General features: G+C 32.4%; 3 protein-coding genes across 5 annotated transcripts in view; 2 read left to right on the forward strand and 1 right to left on the reverse strand.

The window, feature by feature from the left end:
• LOC123011956 (calbindin-32) overlaps positions 1-9,698 on the reverse strand; it is a 42,676-nt gene extending 32,978 nt beyond the window's left edge. For 2 of the 3 annotated variants that reach the window (XM_044409688.1, XM_044409686.1), the window contains exon 1: positions 6,049-6,100. The gene's annotated coding sequence lies outside the window, so the exon portion shown is untranslated. Of the gene's footprint in view, positions 1-6,048; positions 6,101-9,529 lie in introns of those variants that run through there. The other variant, XM_044409687.1, reaches the window with a different exon arrangement.
• LOC123011818 (B1 protein-like) lies at positions 3,747-9,758 on the forward strand. The gene is made up of 3 exons (XM_044409458.1): positions 3,747-3,782; positions 8,960-9,175; positions 9,224-9,758. The coding sequence occupies exons 1-3, from the start codon at positions 3,747-3,749 to the stop codon at positions 9,578-9,580; spliced, it is 609 nt and encodes a 202-aa protein (XP_044265393.1). The 3' UTR covers positions 9,581-9,758.
• Positions 9,759-13,820: 4,062 nt separating this feature from the next.
• On the forward strand, positions 13,821-19,029 carry LOC123010876 (histidine ammonia-lyase-like). Its single transcript, XM_044408046.1, has 14 exons — positions 13,821-13,976; positions 14,110-14,301; positions 15,687-15,756; positions 16,561-16,588; positions 16,655-16,729; positions 16,783-16,922; positions 16,975-17,138; positions 17,190-17,329; positions 17,535-17,826; positions 17,876-18,015; positions 18,089-18,233; positions 18,288-18,374; positions 18,429-18,790; positions 18,842-19,029. Exons 1-14 carry the CDS (start codon positions 13,922-13,924, stop codon positions 18,962-18,964), a joined length of 2,013 nt encoding a protein of 670 aa, XP_044263981.1. The 5' UTR covers positions 13,821-13,921; the 3' UTR covers positions 18,965-19,029.
• The last annotated feature ends 410 nt before the right edge of the window (positions 19,030-19,439 follow it).

The raw sequence follows: 19,439 nt of genomic DNA on the forward strand, positions 1-19,439 counted from the left end.
CCCTCCCAGATAAAAAGCCAGTATGAAAACTATTATTTTACAAAAAATTAATAATTATTTATGAACCAAGAGCATAACAAGGAGATTATGACTCGAAGAGATGTTTAATGCTCGACTTTAGGGGGCTTTTAATTCCCTGAGGGCCATAATTGACAATTATGCCTGTGGTACATTCAACGTTTTACTGTATTTTGCACAGCGTTTTGTTTTTCTTAAATAAGAATAATTTAATATTTACAAAAATTAAGATCGCCTATTTTAACGTGGTTATATGGATACCATGCGATTCAGTTTAATAGAAGAATTGGTTAAGTATAAGAAAAAACCCAAGGGTGTCTATGTATACAGGATCGCTAAAACGTATGGATACAGCTAAATATTTTCAGAACTGTTTAGCAGAGTACAGTTTACTTGTCTTTTAGTCAAAATTCAGATGGCAAAGAACTAACGATAGATAAAGACAACATTTCCAAGGCTAAAAAAATTTACATTTTTCAAAATTTAATTAGTTAAATAATTTACGACTAAAATAAGATATGCATGTGCGAGTGCATGTGCTACATTACAGAACTCAGAAAAAAAAGATCTTAAAAATATTAAATTCGACTCTTCTTGCCATTAAAAAAAAAATCAAGTTAGCCTTGTAGCCCCCTCATTTGAGGCGCTAGAATTTAAATGCTTTTAAGCATATACCAAATTTCAATAAGTTTTGATAAAAAGCTTTTATAATATTTAGTTGTATCCATACTTTTTAGCGACCCTGTATAAGCCAAATTATGCCCGCTTTTGGATACTTAGAAACCGGTTCATAGTTCTAAAATACATATAATAAAGTACAATAGCATTATATGAAGTGATCTAGAAAGACTATGTCTGTTGGTAACAGATTTGGAAGTATTTTTGGTAATTGATTGTTGAATTGTTGTTAATCAAAAGCGTACTTCATTTAAAAACTAGAGTCAGGATTGCCAACAGATTCATTCATTGTGAATCACTTTGTAGTTATAACGTAATCATTATTTAATTTAAATGCTAAAGTATTGAATTTCTTCCTTGCTTGTTTTATTTTACTTTGATATTGTTTACACTTTTCTAACAATTATTATTCTGTTAGTAAGTACTGCTGCAAATTGCGTTTCTGCAGAAGAAATACAAAAAAAATCTTAGTGTCATATTACTTTTTACTTCACTTATTAACAGAACAGAAAGTTTATTGAAAATACACACATTGCAAATGTCAAACTAAATTATGATTTCAAACTAAGCACTACAGTTTTAACTGACAAAATGCCCAACATGAATTTCCTAATTAATTAATTAAAGCTTTCATACTAAATTGCTGAAAACTCTCTTAGTTTTACGTTTATAAAATAGTTAGAAAATCAACTAGAAATTTAGTTTTTGAATTCGTAAAACTAATTTTGCTGTCCAATTGATTAACACAATTCGAATTTTTTTCGTTCTCACAGCACAAAAGATTTTGTAAAAATAATTATATTATAAAGCAGCCCAATTTGTGTTTTTAAGCACAGTTATTGTTTTCTGAATTAATTACTTTAACAGAAAACAGTGTTTTGATTACGAAGTGCATAAAAAGTAAACTCGTGCTAAAAAATGAAGTAATAAAACTAAGAGTCTTATTATAATTTCGAACAAAAGTCTGTTGTTTCCTATTTAGCTATTATTATATTGCATTTCCTGGTGCAGCACTTTAACAAGTGAATAATTACCTCCCATCACAAAACTAAATTACGAGCCCCACTTTATCGTGTTACAACTCAACACGTTTTTTCAAAAAAAGAGATAAGTTTTAATATTGAGTATTAGTTTACAATCATATAATACTCGTATATTATATAAATAATAAGACAAACACAGAGTATGTTTGTCTTGATTAAAAATCAAAACTGAACCAGACAATTCAGATTTATTTGTAACTCACTAGTGAAAGAGTACCTAGCACTCTTCTCTCTTTTCAATTAATCTAAAATAAGACGAGAAATTTCCTACGTTTGAATAAAACGTTATTATTTGCAAACTCTTATAGTATGCAGGCAGAACTGCAATATACGTCAAATGTATAGATAAAACAAATCTACGAGGAAAATTCTCAGTATTTCTCTCATTCCGCTAGAATCACACTAAACCAAACATATAAATGTTTTATAGAGCACGTCTTTAAAAGCATTGTAAATGAAATATGATGCATCCCAGAGGGCAGAGAGCACTGAGAGCAGTCAGTACTTAGTCAATATAATATTCTCTTCAGTTTGTATCCTCCTTCTTTATTGATTCGACGAATTGTCCGCAAATGTTATTTACGTCATTTTCCCAAATATCGACCGGACATAATTAATATTAAGTATAGTCGCAATGTGAAAATTATTATAAACAAGTCAATAACGAAGTCAGAGGTGGCGAAATCAATCGACCATACTCTGCTTGTAAATAAACAAATGATTGTTTATGCAATTTTCTCGGTATTGTTTACATAATATAAAAGCTGGATTATTCCATGTAAATATAAAAAACTTTATTAATAATTTCTTTCCCACAACTACGCAGCAGGATTGCCAGAAAACATTGCACCACCCAATAAATATAACACACTGTATTATTCAGAGTGTCATGGGTATAGCCCAAGGCCACAAGACATAAATAATCTATTAGTAAATAGTACACCGAGGGAAAAATCCGCAAGGACTTGATTAAATTGTCTTTTCACAATGAATCCTTAATTACAATTTGCCGCAAAATAAGCGAATTAATCTGCAGCCAACATAATGCTCAATAATTACCCTTAATCTCTTCCACAACTAATTCGTTTTGTACGTGCATGTGTTCAGTGGGTAAACACGTAAGTGTTTTTATTGATTGCCTGCCGTGACGGGAAATTAGGTAAACATTGTCAATTTCCCTGTTTTGTGTGTAGGAACGCAACAAATTGTCTGAATTTTGTTCAGTTCTTCCGTTATTCTTCCTTGTAATTGGAAGATTAATGACGCTGTAAACTATGATTGATTTACACCTTCAAACCAACCACTAATCGATCAAGGAATATAACGCGTGGTAATTCGATGACCCACTCAATAATTTAAACATTGTCTACCACAAATGAATTAATACTTGACCCAGATTATGCCTTGCATGAATGAAGAAAAATAATAAATAACATTAAACGCGAGATGACGCAGAGCGGCGCGCCTCGAGATATTAAGTGCGAAACATTTCACCCAAAAATTAACATTGACACAAAATGTTCATAAATTTATTTATTCACTTATCTTGATTTATCATCTCAAGATTAGAATATTAATTTTCTTTATAAAAATTAATACATGTAGTTATTACTAACGTCATAAGACCGATATGTAGCAAATAACGGACATGATTGAAGTTTGTAAACTCGCGTCTGTTATAAACGTATCGGCCATATGTTTTAAAAGATTTTCGAAAAATCATTCTAAATCATAATGCCAAATAATGTCAAATTTCAGACGCAAGTAGCCTTTCGAGTCTACCTTTTATATAGCAACATGCGTAACAATTAAAAACGTCTTTTAACGGTCTAGACTTATCGTTGCCATAACAAGCATAGAGACACTAGAGATATGATCAAATAACGATCAAATATCGACAAATAAATAACACATTTATATGTTAATATTATTTATTAAATTATTATTAAAATTAGATTATTATTAAATTTTTTGTCAATTTATTATTTTTGAGAAAAATTTCTCATAATGATAATAAAGTGCATGTTTTTGAACAGGCACCCCGTAAGTCATTATAAAAAATTGAGTAAAAAATTTAGTTACTCTATGAATCTTGTGTATGTACAGGGTGCGCCAGAACTCGCGCCCCAGAGAAAAATGTTATATAAGGTAAGATACCAGGAACATGGAAAAAATGTTAAAAAAATTTTATCTATAAAAATTTCGAAGTAATGAGAGTTTAAAGTTTGCACTTTTACTCTGTTTATTTCTGTAGGAAAAATAATTTTCCAAGTTTTTTTGCTATAAGCTATTAAAAGAGGAATCAAGGACGCTGTATCCTAAATTGTAACTCTGTTCAATATTATTTGTGGCTTTTGTTGGCAAAATTTTTGTCCCTTTACTAAATAATTGTAAAAAAACATATACAATATCATCAGTATCATTAATATAAAAAAATGCCAAATGTCAAAAAATAAATGTAAAAAATTTTTGACAAATAGAATTTTTTTAAACATTTTTTTCATGTTCCTGGTATCTTTCCTTACTTGAAAATTTTCTCTGGGGCCCGAGTTCTGGCGCACCTGTATGTACATATTGTAAACTAAAGGTAGGTCATATTAGTCATATTGTCTATAACGGCAAAATGTAACTACCTGATCTCAGCTAGTATACAGGATGTTCCGTCAATACCCCATATTAGAAGTATTGTGAGTTGGAATAATCGTATTTATTTGAAAATTGGTACATAGCTATAAACCATTAAGTCCTCCTAAATGAAAATATTTTCAAGATGACGGCACTTCCGGTTATACCGGAAGTCGGTCTCAACTTTCCTATTTTAAATGTAAAGGTATATTTTTTACTGCGTTTTTGAATTAATCGGGTTATTTTAAGGGAGTTTTTATCAGCTTTTCCTATACTTAAATTTAGCTGTTTTCGAAATATTTGAAGTTTTTCAAAAATTTTTGGATCTGCACTTTCCATTTTAAATTCGGTAACTCTGCTATTTTTTTAAATTTTAAATTTTAAAAAATAGCAGAGTTACCGAATTTAAAATGGAAGGTGCAGATCCAAAAATTTTTGAAAAATTTAAGTATAGGAAAAGCTGATAAAAACTCCCTTAAAATAACCCGATTAATTCAAAAACGCAGTAAAAAATATACTTTTACATTTAAAATAGGAAAGTTGAGACCGACTTCCGGTATAACCGGAAGTGCCGCTATCTTGAAAATATTTTCATTTAGAAGGACTTAATGCATTATAGATATGCACCAATTTTCAAACAAATATGATTATTCGAACTCCTGATACTTTTAATGTGGGGTTTAGACGGAACAGCCTGTATAGTATAGTAGCTAGTATAGCTAGTATATATAGTATATATAGTATATTCCCATTGTGACCACCTGCGCCAAATGAAACTTTTCGCAATTGAAACACTTTGCAATATTATTGATTCTATGTTATACCAAAGGCATTTTCTTGTTTTCTTGCAGCCGTAGCAAATAATTAAATTTTGTTTCCTTCTGCGGCTAAATGTGTCACTTAGAGCAACGTTATTTGTCAAATTGACACGCAACGATGCTAACAAACCCAGGACATTTACATTTTGTCCGTAACGTCTTCTGGGAATAGTCCTGCCATTGATAGATGACCCAAATCGTTTATCTTGGAATTTCAACTTGCGTGCTTGTAAAAAATCGAAGTTGTACTTTTAAAGTCGCACGATCAATTCGACGATTGCAAATTCATGAATGGTCTTTTGTCGACATCCACGATAACAAAGAAGCAACGCGTCTACATTGAAATGCTTTCAATAGAAATTTTTACGCATCGGTTGTAATATAAGTTTGCTGAATGATTCGATATGTTGTAACATATTTCCGAATAGTTGGAATCGTCTTATAGCAAAGAAGGTTTATCTTGTTCTTGCATTGGAGCGTTGGGGAGCAATAAATTCACTTCTTCTCGGCTTTATAATGAAATAAGTTTTGTGATGGATTGGAGTTTCATAAAAGAGGTTTTGATAAGTTTCCAAAGAGGCTGGAGTGCTTTTAATTGTGCGACAACAATCATAAAAAATAGTAAAATAATAGCGAAAATTTGGTGATTATCAACAAAGAACACGTGATGACTCGCTTCCAACGCATTAATCACCTCCCATTCATGGCAGGTTATCAGGTTCCGTTATAATTGCTTTTTGGCGGAAAGTAGATAATTGACCCCTCCAACTCCTTGGCCTACACCCTTCCGGTTTAGTTTCTTTTAATAAAAAAGTGCAGACAATCCCATCTTGTGCACCTTTCTCATGCATTTACATCAAACTTACATTACACCTCGCAACCCTTTATCCGGATACAGCGACACAAGCGACTTCTCAGTTTACACTGAGCTTGGATAGAGCCCTGAACGGCGTCCCGACGCTCGCGCTTGCGTACATTTTACAGGACAAGGTGTGTTCGATTCCGTTTTAAATCAGTGATAAGGGTTTTTATCCTATTGTTAAAGTTGTCTTTTTGTGACTTCGTATAGCGAGAGGCTTTAATGGATGAGCTTGTTACTGGGATCAGAACGAAACACAAATGTTAATATTAACAGAGTGGGCAGCTGGATTAAGAGTTTTTCAAAGCCGTCATGTTATTGCTCTTTCGAGCTTGTTTATGCGATATTAAAGCGTTTTGTTGGTGCTTCTCTCAGTTAATTTGAAAAGACATAGAAGCGTAAACGAAGATGAGAGGCTTTGCGTTCGTCTTTAAATACATAATATATTTATGAATTTGATATTGTCTGTTACTCAGTTTGTTTGAATTTTTTCTATATACTATAATGCGAGGCAATATACAGGGTGTTTCACATAATTTTACGAGGCCTGCGCCTGTAAGATGCAATCAATAATACATATTCCGATACGAACTCGATTACAAATTTAAAAATTTTGGATAATCAGCTCTAGTTTGTTCACCCTTTAAAAAATTACAAAGTTTTTTGTTAGTTAGTGATTAAGATAGATAAACTAGAATTATATTCATGCCATCTCTTGATAAAACAAATGACAATTGTTTTTGAAAAACTGCAGTTTAATGATATTAATGAAACAGTGATTAGTTTGATGTGTCATGGGTTTCCAAAAATTAAATAATTAAACGTGTAATTTTGTATCAAGTGTCTTGTGACTTTTGTATATTTGGGTACGTACATTAGGCGCAAGCCTCGTAAAGTTGTGTGAAACACCCTGTAGTTACGAGCAACAATCTGTAAGAAATTAATAAAAATTAATTATTTAAGATTTCTTTATGCATAAGTCGGTATTTTAAGAAGAAATTTAGGTTTATTATCTTTTAGATTCTTACATAAACAAACAAATTTAAAGCAGTGTTTTTGGTTGAAAGAAAGAAATTCCTTTTATAAATATTTATCTGAATTTCATTATCAACAGTAATATTATCAATCATATTTTTACGCCGTTGCTGACTTTGTTTTTGAAGTTCTTTATATTAGTCAGCAAAATATATTATACCTATCTAAAACTGATTTTTTTGTGGTATAGATTTGTTTGTTACTCAATTCTATTTTGACCAATCTAACGATGAGATATGGTGGAGGCGCCAGGATAGAACTTTCAAGACTACGGAATATTCAGGGCTGAAATAATTTGCGTTGTCAGAAAAAATAGACAAATAATACTTATAATATAGTTATTTGTAATTGTAAGGGGGTGTTTGGGTGTTTGAGTATGGGTGGTCTGCATGTGGCGACATAGAGTCGCCTTTTTGAGTGGTCCTCAGGATGTAAGGGATTAAGGAACATGTGTGGGTCAAGGGTGCAAGATATTTGGCGAGCGTGGGAAGCAATATTTAGCAGGTGGCTAAAATAGTAATGATTGGTGTAGAGATTTGAACGTTAGAAGAATGCTTGGAGCTAATTGGCCCATTTGAATGTGTGAGGGTGAATTTTGTGCAAATGTGGAATAGTATAGTCAGTCTGTAAAATAGCCTGAAGAAATAAAGAAGTTCAAAAGGAGTTCCTGTTGTTTCTTTTTCAATCACCAAACCTATAAAATTTATAACACTTAATAGTTTTTTTTGTTTATTTTTTTTATTTTTAAAGCTATATGTTATAAAGAAAAGTATGAGTACAAGTATACAGTATGTCTCTGGATTGAGTTTACACGAGGAAAAAAAATTATCTTTGATTTTACGCCAAAACTGCAAAGGAAAAAAAGTTTTTGCTTTACTTGAAGCCAGCAAATCTGTAATTAAAACTTCATTATTCTAACTCAGTAGAAAGAAAAGTTCATTTTTCTCTTGATTTTGGACTTGGAATAATTTTTCTCTGCTTTTTAATAAAACGCTTTCTACTTACAAGTTTTATATTTATTATAATGACAGATCTGTATGTAATTTATGATAAGTCGCAGGTGTAATTTACGAGTAGCATAATGTACCTTTAATTACGTAAATTACAAACGTATTATGTAATGGTCGTAGATAAAATAAAGCAAATAATGATATAAAATCAACTAAAAGAAATTGTTTTAGAATTTATTGACAACAGTCAATATGATGCATGGCTCGTATCACACAAGCCAATTCGTTACACGTTTGCTGGCTGAGAGTCACGGCCTAACTCCGTAGGAAAGCCAGCGGAATGGTGTTTGTTTTTGTCGCTTAAGTATTTTACTTTAAAATATACTTCTAAAATTGTAATATATTAGACTTTTAATAAAATTTTTGATCCTTTTTTTGTTAGTTTTAGACAAAAAGTTAGTTTTTCGTCAAAATTGTGTCTTATCCTCACGTAGGTCATTAGTAATTTCAATTTTAATGGGGAAAACTGTTTTGACGTTTTGAGGCTAATGTTTATACCCTCTGTATCATCATAACAATTGTAATTAAAACCTTATAAAAATCCTAATTCCATAGAGAATCTTTACTTTTTGACTTTAGTAAAAAGCTGTCAAATGTTAAAAACAGACGGAGGTTATGTCGTGTTCTTGATTCACACCTCCCACCATAAGATAAAAAAATAGACTGTACGTGGATCAATTTGTAATAAATTATTAAACAATCTTATTAATTTAGAAGTTTTTTTTATTTCGAGTCAGATTTTTATCAAATATCAATTTAGGAGCTTAGGAGAGCTTTTAAAGTTAAATAATTATTAAGTCAATTCATTTCTCGTACTTCTTGGTGACGGCAGAATGAATTCCGCTCTACCTAAAATACCTTTGATATAAATAGATTCTTGTGTCAATGGTTTCGTGGTTTCCTCTATGTCAAAGTGAAATTGACAAAAATGTCATTATCCCTTCATTAGCCTTTCATTCATATCATCGTGTTGTCATGAAACTTACAAAATTACCAGTTATAAAAAAAACAGTATCCCTCTCTGGCGCATACACCCATATGAAATATTTACTCTTTATGTCGGTCATCACTGTAGCATGTGGAATTTTTGTAAGTTTCCCCATTCGATAAAACTGTAATTGTACTGTCAACCGTTAGGCATTTAGCCTTTCTAATCGAGAACAAGAGATTTTTCTAAGCACCTACTCTACGTGCTTGAAGAGTTCCAAAGTGGACATTGAACGTGCCCTTCAAACAGCTAGCGGAATTATCGACGACGAACCGAAACTGAAAGAGTTTCTTTTCTGCATTAATAAACAGAATGGCGTTCAAGACGAAGAAGGCAACTTTGAGAAAAACGCAGTCCGGAAACGCATTGAACATCCTCTCCTGACCGACAAGATAATAGAAATAATCGTTAACAAGTGCACTAAGAAGCAAGAAACTGGCGAAGAAACCGCTTACCAATTTTTGAAGTGCTCGCACTCTACCATCATGAACGAGAAACATCAATAAAGAGGTCTTTGCGCAACAGTTATCGACGTCCTGAAGGACCTGAATAGCGCCCCCGTCGCATTCACAGGACGCAGGGTCAAGGTTAACAGGATTGTTCAGCAAAATGCTGATTGTAAACACTGATAAATCGCAACTGTTCTAAGTTTGAAGAGGGAGAAATAAACGTGTTTTACTTTTAGGTGTTTATTTTCACAGGTGACTAGAATAACACCGCGCTAACAATTAGTTTCAGATAAAGACCTGCGTCACAATCTTTTGCAAATATTTGACTCGCATACAATTACGACAACAACAAAATAAAAAAACCAAATGATAGGCTTATCATAATTGAGGACGCAAAACTGGCCTTGCTGTGATATTCTTCAGGGGGAGGATTGTCAATAGTGTAGAAAATGTCAAACATTATTTGTTCTTCGACTTCTTCACTGACAAGGCCGTAAAGACGGCCATCACAAATTAGAGGACTTCCTACGTTAAACTGGAGACCACCAGTTTTATTAAAACTGCTCTCGCCAATTTCCACTTGATACGTACGAATTTCACCATCTGTTTTTGTGACGTAAAAACATTCTTCGGATGAATTGTAGTAATTCTCAACAATGTCAACATAATCGGTTACTGCGTTTTTAACTTCTAGACCAACAATCTTCTCGCCAAGATTTTGACTTTTCGATGATACTACTTCCAATCCTTTAGCTATTACTTTAACCGAGATTTCATCAACATTAATGAGAGACCTGTTGTAAACCGTTTCATGCACTGCGAGTCTGTCTGGTGCGACAAAAACACCAAAAGTTTGATTTTGGTTCAAACTGTCGCTAATATTGACAAAAATGTTTTTAAATTTTTCCACTTCGTACACATCACGTGTCGTTAGATTGAAAGCGTTGCACAGCTTAGCACTGCTTTGCCTGTCCCATCCAAACTTGGTTTGCAATACTGTCATAAATGAAGAGGCGTCCATAGCTACAACTTTGTCATACATAAAATCTCTTCCAGCTGTAAAAATCTGATTTTCGGTCTTTTTAGCAGTTTCTAAAGCTTCAGACACATGTTTTTTATCATAATTTCCAGATTTTAAAACCTCGTAAACGTTAGTGCTTCCGATAATTGCCGTTAGAAATTTCAGTTTGTCGATTGCTAAATCATCTGCGATGTTTAAAACTGTGATATCATCGAGATCCAAGCGCTTTTGCAAATCACGATACAGCTCCAAAAATTCGATACCAAAACTTTGAAGAATGTATTCTAGATTGTCCACCGTAAATGCATTTTCTGCCGTGATGTTCAAGTAATTCAAAAGTCGAATCGTGGCATCCAAATCGTATTTGTCCAATTTGCTCAGTTTAACAATGTCTTCAGTTTTAATGTCATGTAGTTCGACACTATTGGTTAAAATATAGCCGATCATGGCTGGGATTCGCTCCTCACGTAAAACAAATTTGAGTTCCACTAAATAATCACCATTATCGGCAACACTGTGACCCAAATTCAATGATATTAACACCAATAAAACTTTAATTAGGTACATTTTGTGTTGGAATGACTCGAATTGTAAGAAAGATATTAAATCACTTCTTGCTTACACTGACTTCTGCCGAATCACATGAGGTACTAAGTCAAATGACAACACACCTAACATTGAAGACACTAAAAAATATGGTGGGTAATTTATTACTTCATGCTAAGCAAACTAAAACGATTTTTTATTATTTTTCTTTAATAACTATTAGTGAAGATTTCATTTGGAAATTTGATTATATGATTTAATATTTGTAGTTAAATGAACTACTTTCTAGTTGATCTTGTACACAACTTGTTACATCATATTGTTGACTTAAATGTTAAAGTAACTATTATCTTTTTTTAATAATTCATGTCATCTCGCTTGTGTTTACCTTAAACGTGTATTTTTACTTGTACAATTCCGTAAGGTTAAATTAGAAAAATTGAGTTGTTCGTTCTAAATCAGTTAATTTTCCGATGGTAAGGACTAGTAAGGATGCTGTTTTCAAAACAAAGTTCGATTGTTAACATGACATTTGCAGTTTTGAAAAAGTGAGGCCTATTTTTCAAAAAAAAAAAAGGATGCTATCTATCATCAAAAGAAAGTCCGATCTGTTATACCTATACTTTTACAAATTTAGAAATTTTAAGGCCGGACTTTTCTTTGATTTAAAATAATCGGCCTTTTGGCGGCTGCAAATGCAAATGTCAAGTTGACAAGCGGACATTGTTTTGAAAACAGCGGCCTTACTTTTGAACACATCTAAAAATCAACTGATTTAGACTGTATTATTCTTACCACGAAGATGTCCGAAATGCAACTGCGAAAATGTAAAATTAGTAACTCAATGCATCGACTAAAAATTTTTCTTTATTCTAAAGTTAACCATGTTATTACGAGTAGAATCATGTATTCGAAACAAACAACTCTCAAGCAGGTTAAGCTTTCTGCTAACGTGAAAAGAGTAGTAAAAATTGTACTCTAAGTGGACTTTTTTAAAAAAGGAAGAACTATGACGAAAAGGTGATTTTAAACATATTGGATATACAGAAACAGTAGAAAATAATTTTTCAGCTCCACCTTATTGTAATTGAATTACACCTTATTGTAATTAAATTACACCATGAGTTCAATTAAATGCCTGATTAAAGTGATTTACGATATTGAAATTATATTGGCAACACTAAATAATTGGCAGTTTTCTCAACTTACATTACATTTTTCTACATTACTCAATGTGGCTAGTTACAGGTCACTTTGAATAGAAATTTAATTGAACACATAATAATAGGAGTTTTTTTTTTTTTTCTTTTAAGCTAAAATACGTACTAGTCATTTGTGAAACATTGCGTACTTTACACGTGATTTAAAACTAAAACCGATATAAAATAAACAGTTTAAACAAAAAAAAAAGTGTCGGCAACAATCAATACTTACCGTCTAACTCATTGGTTTACAAGGTTAAACTATCTACGAGTAAGGTTTAAGAAAAAAAATTAAATATTAGGTAACAAAAACATCTTTTTCTTATATTACAACAGGTAAATCTACTTTTAGATACATTAAAACCATGATTTTAATTTAATTAAAAACAGAATTCTGAAAATCATACACAAAAAAGTTTAAAAGCAGTTTAACGCTAAACATTTCGGATCTTTTTTATGCTCTTTGGGGTTTTTTTATTTTTTGTTAAATGTAGGAAATTTTCATGAATGTCGAATATGGCCAGACGGAAAATATGGCCACACCCCTTTCGTCAAAAAAATACGGATAGTTCAACAACAGTAAGTATACATATTAGATGGTCTATGTGGAAATTATAAGCCGGCGTAGTTGCTACCCGCCCGGCGCTTCCTCCTGTCCGCCAATATAAATCTAAAGAAAATGCAACGTCGCTGTTAGAAATTTTCAATCAACAGTTTTTATGAATTTGTCGTATTATAATTAGATTGCATTGTAAAAATATTCATTATTATTTCAGTTGTTAGTAACCGTAGATGATATATCCATCATACATATTATTTAACTTTTTTTGATATCTTTTTTACTTTAAGTTATGGTAAAAACAATATAAATAAGTGACTGAAAATATGGCCACCAAGTGGAATTTTTTTATTTTTTTTTATGAAATTTTTTGATGTTTACCTTAATTTTTATTTTTCATTTATTTGTTCGTGTTTATTTTTTTTTTTTTATTTTTTTGTTTAATTTTAGGTTAAAAATCCAAAGAAATACGAGTTATGTACTTAGAGGGAAGCATGAAATCAGCGATATCAGCTGTTAAAAGTAATAAAAAACATATACGAGTTTCAGATACTATTTAAATAGAAATTACCTATGTGTTTAATTCATATCGTTAAAACAGACACTAGGTTTTATACGTGGCAATATTTAATCACACTGTCGGAAATAAACAAACTTATTAAAAATTAATTATTTTGGTCAATTTTATTTAAGTACATAAAATAAAAAGGAATTGGCAAACCCAAATTTTAAACAGTGCGAGAAAACTGATGTCAAACCTTTCTTAGCTTTTATTCCTATTTTTGTGTTGCTTAAATAAATATGGTTACAAAAATATTGGTTAAGTTATATGTTCTTCCATCCTAGTCCACGAGCGATCAGATAACGCACTCAGGAAGGTTTAAGGTCAGAAAGAAGCTATATAATCTCTTCAGTAAATTATTATAATTCCTTAACAAATTCGTTAACACGTAATTAATTTATGCATCTCTCTCTAATCATTGTTTGCCAAAGATAATAAATCACTACCGTTATTCAGTGCCAGAAACTAAATTAAAGAAAAGTCCTTTTAACCTAGTATTCATTTTACCATGAAGGTTTCTGCCCGAGTTAAAGACGAGTGGTTACAAATTCCTTGCAAAGATGGTAATTATCTTATTGCAATTATTATATGCAATACAAATCCTGTCTGTAATTAGAGCCTAATTTCGACCTTGTTCTTATCTACACCAAAAGGATTAGAAAAAATCATAAAATGAGATTAAATTAATTTTTTTAGGTACAAACACTGTCAGATGGCTAGGAGAAGAAGCATGGAGAAAATATCAGAAATTAATGCAAGGTGTCAAAATCGAAGAACATGATATCATCAATGTAATACAAGAAGTAAGAAAAACACGAGGGGGTGCTCTATTGGATCCGGATGATGTCATCTCTGAGGTCTTAGATAATGACGATTTTGTCAACATTGGTAAATAATATGATAATAATAAACTTTTTTATAAACGTAGCTCGTAGAAACTAGGCAATTATACAAGAAGTTTAATAGCAAGTCTTTAAATATAATTTTTCAACAACACGCGTCACTGTTTTTATAATATTTAAACAATTTTCATGTTGTGACAGTAAAAATAACAAATATTTAATATAAAGCATTTTAGTTTAGTAGTGTTGAATAGTAATAATGTACAGAGTGGTTATAAATGATTTTCATCTAGCCAGCTGTGAATTTTCCATGTAAAATAAAAAATGCCGCTTTACGAAAAAGGGGTACCTACTTGTTTTAACTCAAAATTAAAAAAATCGCCGTTTACTAAGCGTCCACTTCGAAAATAGACTTCAATTATAAACTTGTTTTCTTCCAAAGTATACATTATTATCAATTATTATTGGAAATTAGTTGAAACAATAAAAGTTTAATTAACAACAATTTATTATTAATTAATATGTGACACTAATGACAGAACTAGAGCTTTCAAAAAAGTAGAGCGGTACAAATAAAGTTACATGCAAAAAAATTCCAAAGCTGGCTAGATGAAAATCATTTATAACCACTCTGTATTTTATCCACAGTCACTCTGTAAAGAGACTTTATTCGACACTACAGATGCGTATCAAGTACCAACTTATCCACTAGTGGAATAAAGTAACTTTATTCCACTGATAGTAACCAGCGCACCGCGTAACAGCTTACTAAGTTTAACCGAAAGCACATTTGGCGTGACGTTTAAATGTCAGTTTAATTTTTAATTAAGTTTGGAATAATTTGGGCCTGTGATTGTGGATAAAACGTTATATTGCAGTCGTGTATTAGTGGCGTTTTATCCACTCTCGAACTGACGTTCACGCGGTTAAACATTCTTGCGTGGATAAATCGCTACCTAACACTCTCTTACAATAAATAACTATTATTTTGTACTTAATGTTAAAGAGTGCTTTTATCAGCTAACTTCAGTAGATGAAATAGTCTTTTATTGTCTTGTGAAATAAAGTAATTTTTATTTACTGTTTATATTCAAGAAATTCTGGTAGGTGAGTCCAAAATAAAACGAAATATTATACACGACGATAAAGATTGTTTATCTACTCGTGAAAAAAGTCCACTCGTGACTTCGTCACTCGTAAACTTAACCTTTAGACTCGTAGATAAACAATTTCTTTATTGTATAATAAATAACTATTATTCGAATTCTTCCGTAATAATTTTGATTTGTTTGTAACGTACTGTTGGTTGCCTATACTTAAACACCATCTTTCAAGTTTTAAACATTGATTAAAAGCATTCCATTAGTACTTATCTAATTTGTAGTTACAAATAATATTTAAAATTCTTTAATTGAAGCATTTTTATTTTAGTTCTAACTACAGACACTCAAGTCAATGTCGGTCTAATTCCAGAGGAACTAAAACATGTTTTGGAGCCAATGTATCCTTCTATACCATTAGTACCTATAACATAAGCATGATAATAAACTAAACCGTACTTGATTCTAATATTAATTTACAATTATAAAAAAATAAAGTTTTAAGAAAAATCGAAATTAATGTACATACAATATAGGTACGCCAGAACTCGCGCTCCAGAGAAAAATTCATGGAAGATAAAATACCAGGAACATGGAAAAAATGTTTAAAAAAGTCTCTCAAAAAATTTTGACATTTATTTTTTGGCATTTGACATTTTTTTGTTTATTTAATGATACTGATGATATTGTATGTGTTTTTTTACAATTATTTAGTAAAAGTACAAAAATTTTGTCAATAAAAGCCATAAATAACATTGAACAGAGTTACAATTTAGGATACAGCTTCCTTGTTTCCTCTTTGAATAGACTGTAGCAAAAAAACTTGGAAAATTATCTTTTCAACAGAAATAAATAGAGTCAATGTCCAAAATTTAAACTTTCCTAACTTCAAAATTTTTTGTAGATAAAATATTTTTAACCTTTTATTTATGTTCCTGGTATCTTACGTTTTTCACTGGGGCGCGAGTTCTGGCGCACCCGGTATATTTCAATGTTTATAGTTTTCATAAACACACGTGCAATGAGCCTAAAGCTGGCTAAAAAGGAAATTCATCAAGTCGCGCAATTTGGATCCAAACATAAATATTAAAATTACTTTTATTGGTGTAATACCTTCCCTGCCATTAAACCATACCAGACCATAATAAATTCGTCCCTCGAGAATTATAAAACGGTTTTTAAAAATATTTCCTTAATATTACAAGTCCAAGCAATTTTCTCCCGGCGGATAATGTAAGTTAGCTTCAAATTATGTGGTAATTTTCAGAATTGATTTGTTGTTTTTTTTTTATTTTCTAGTATGTCTTTGTGGACGGTTCTAACTTAACTACCGAAATTCTAGTTAATTTAGGCAACGGAGACTTTAAGATTAAGGTAATTAATTTTTTCTCAAATAAAAACATTTGAGAATATAGTTTTGTATGTAGTTGTCAAAAGAAGCCATTAATAACGTCCTCAAGTCCCGTTCTTTAGTCGAATCCCTGCTCCAAGAAAACCGTTCGGTTTACGGCGTTACAACAGGCATCGGAAGCTTCGCAGAAATCAGCATTCCGTATGAGAAACTCGAGTAAATCTTTGCAGCCATAAAATTGCCATCTAGATAAGTCATTATTTTCTAGAGACCTGCAATACAACATAATCAGATCGCACGCGGCTGGCGTGGGTAATCCTTTAAGCCCCGCAAGAACTAGAATGTTGCTCGCATTAAGGATTAACGTTCTAGCAAAGGGTTACAGTGGCATATCCTTAAACACTCTACAGGGCCTCGTCGACGCGTTTAATGGTATCCTATTACTCCCCAAACAATCAAAATTTTAATCGGCATTGTCTATAGCTTCATGCTTGTCGTGGGTTCCGGAACAGGGTTCAGTGGGCGCCAGTGGCGACTTGGCCCCTTTAGCCCACTTGGCACTTGGGAATGTGGGCGAGGGGAAGATGTGGAGCCCCAAAACAGGTTGGGGGGAAGCTAAACGGGTAATGGACTACCTTTACCATAAATTTTAAATTACGCGCGCGTATATTGATTGTTTTGACATTTAAATAACCTCACAACTTCACAACATTTACACGTTAATTTTATGTATATAGTATTAGAAATTAGTGAAATGGGTGAATGCATGCGATTCGGATTAATGACATCTTTTTACAAATATGTTTAAAATTGCATGACAATTCTTAGGTTTTGAAATTAAACGGGCTGAAACCTCTTGTTCTGGGCCCCAAAGAAGCGGTTGCCTTGATCAATGGGACCCAACTTATTACCAGTATTGGAGCCGAAGCTGTCGAAAGGGCTTTGCACATAGCTAAACAGGCAGATGTGGTTGCTGCACTTACTTTAGAGGTGTTGAAAGGGACGTCTCGTGCGTTTGATTCAGACGTTCAGAAAATAAGGCCCCATAAGGGACAGATTGCTGTAGCCAAACGATTGAGAGCTTTGCTTCACTCTGATACTTATCCATCAGAAATTGCAGGTAATTAGTGGATTTAAGGACCAGAAAAGCAGTTTTAACTGTTATGTAGAAAGCCATAGGTTTTGTAATAAGGTGCAAGACGCATACACTTTGAGATGTTGCCCCCAGGTTCATGGAATTGTTCACGATACAATTGATTTTGTACAAGGTGTTATTCAGACTGAAATGAACAGTGGGACTGATAATCCTGTATCCTTTTTTAATAGATAGGTATTTTCACTTTAATTCTCTTATGATTTAAATTTTCTTAATATAAATTTAGCTTGTTTTTGCCGATCGTGGCGAAATCATTTCAGCGGGAAATTTCCACGGAGAATATCCCGCCAAAGTTTTAGATTTCCTAAGTATTGCGGTTCACGAATTGGCCTCAATGAGTGAAAAACGAATTGAACGATTAGTAAACCCTGGTAAACGCTTAAAATAACACTTTAAATTAAGTTAATAATTTGTAATTTACATAGCACTAAGTAGTTTACCGGCTTATCTGGTCGAAGAGGGAGGCCTCAATTCCGGTTTCATGGTGGCTCACTGCACGGCTGCAGCGTTAGGTTTTTCTCCGTGATCCATCTTCACCTATATTTTTTTTAAATTTGGTTTTACAGTTTCTGAAAATAAAGTTGTCTGTCACCCTTCTTCAGTAGACAGTATGAGCACAAGCGCTGGTCAGGAGGATCACGTGTCAATGGGATGTTTCGCTGCTAGAAAAGCCCTTCAAGTGATCGAAAATGTGGAAAATGTGATTGCTATTGAACTCCTTGCAGCTTGTCAAGCAATTGAGTTTTTGAGGCCTTTGAGGACGACAACCCCTTTAGAGGAGGTTTATGCTACAGTAAGAAGTGTGGTCCAGCCTTGGGATAAGGATAGGTTTATGGCGCCTGATATTGAAGCCGTTAAAAAACTGTTGGTTGAAAATAAAATTTGGAATACTGTGCAACATTATTTAATGTTTTATCATGCACCACAAGTAATGATCCAAAAGTAAAGTTGCGCCAGTTTTTGGTTTTATATTTTTCAGGAACAAGAAACTAGGGTTTTTAGCCCAACTGCTGCCAGTTTGGGACCGGAAAGGGCCAAACCTAGGAGCAGCGGAAGAATTTCGTTGAAGAGGAAGAGTTTCGCTCAAGAAGCAGAGTTTTAATTTGTTTAGGGTATAAGTACACGTATTAATAATTATTATTGTTACTATTAAACTTATTTTACGTTTTTTTGCGTTTTATTTATTGATTCCTTTTCCAGCGAATAAGGACAATTTGAGCAGTTACAGTTTTCTTCTACATCTTTAAATATCCAAACCTTTACCGCCACCTACACTACTACCGCTAGTAGTGTTCTGAAAAATAAATTTTCTTCGCTTTTCGAAATTATTGATTCTCAGACATAAATAATGTCATTTCCGAATCCCATTTTCACAAATTTGGCTCGTAAAACTCAAATTTATTTAGGCCGATTAGATAAATATAAGACATTATCACCTCCGCCAGTTCTGTTTATTTAAGACCGCTCTCCTATGATTGTTTGCTGTTAATAAAGCCCTTAGGATCGAATCCTCCTATTATCAAACCCTTCTATTTTAACCGCGTTTAATTGTAAATAATAACGTAACGTTTTCGTGT

Source organism: Tribolium madens, unplaced genomic scaffold (assembly GCF_015345945.1).
Source record: "Tribolium madens isolate multiple individuals breed KSU strain unplaced genomic scaffold, Tmad_KSU_1.1 Scaffold_91;HRSCAF=231;Tcas5.2_LG7, whole genome shotgun sequence".
NCBI classification, from domain to species: Eukaryota; Metazoa; Arthropoda; class Insecta; order Coleoptera; family Tenebrionidae; genus Tribolium; species Tribolium madens.

Bases quoted from the DNA above. Each gene is read 5' to 3' on its own strand.
- LOC123011818 (XM_044409458.1), top strand. From the start codon at position 3,747: ATGATAATAAAGTGCATGTTTTTGAACAGGCACCCC. The intron at 3,783-8,959 runs GTAAGTCATTAT...TGATATAAATAG, and splicing joins TGTTTTTGAACAGGCACCCC to ATTCTTGTGTCAATGGTTTC. The intron at 9,176-9,223 runs GTAAGTTTCCCC...GTCAACCGTTAG, and splicing joins CTGTAGCATGTGGAATTTTT to GCATTTAGCCTTTCTAATCG.
- LOC123010876 (XM_044408046.1), top strand. From the start codon at position 13,922: ATGAAGGTTTCTGCCCGAGTTAAAGACGAGTGGTTACAAATTCCTTGC. The intron at 16,589-16,654 runs GTAAGTTAGCTT...TTTATTTTCTAG, and splicing joins ATTTTCTCCCGGCGGATAAT to TATGTCTTTGTGGACGGTTC. The intron at 17,827-17,875 runs GTAATTAGTGGA...ACTGTTATGTAG, and splicing joins TTATCCATCAGAAATTGCAG to AAAGCCATAGGTTTTGTAAT.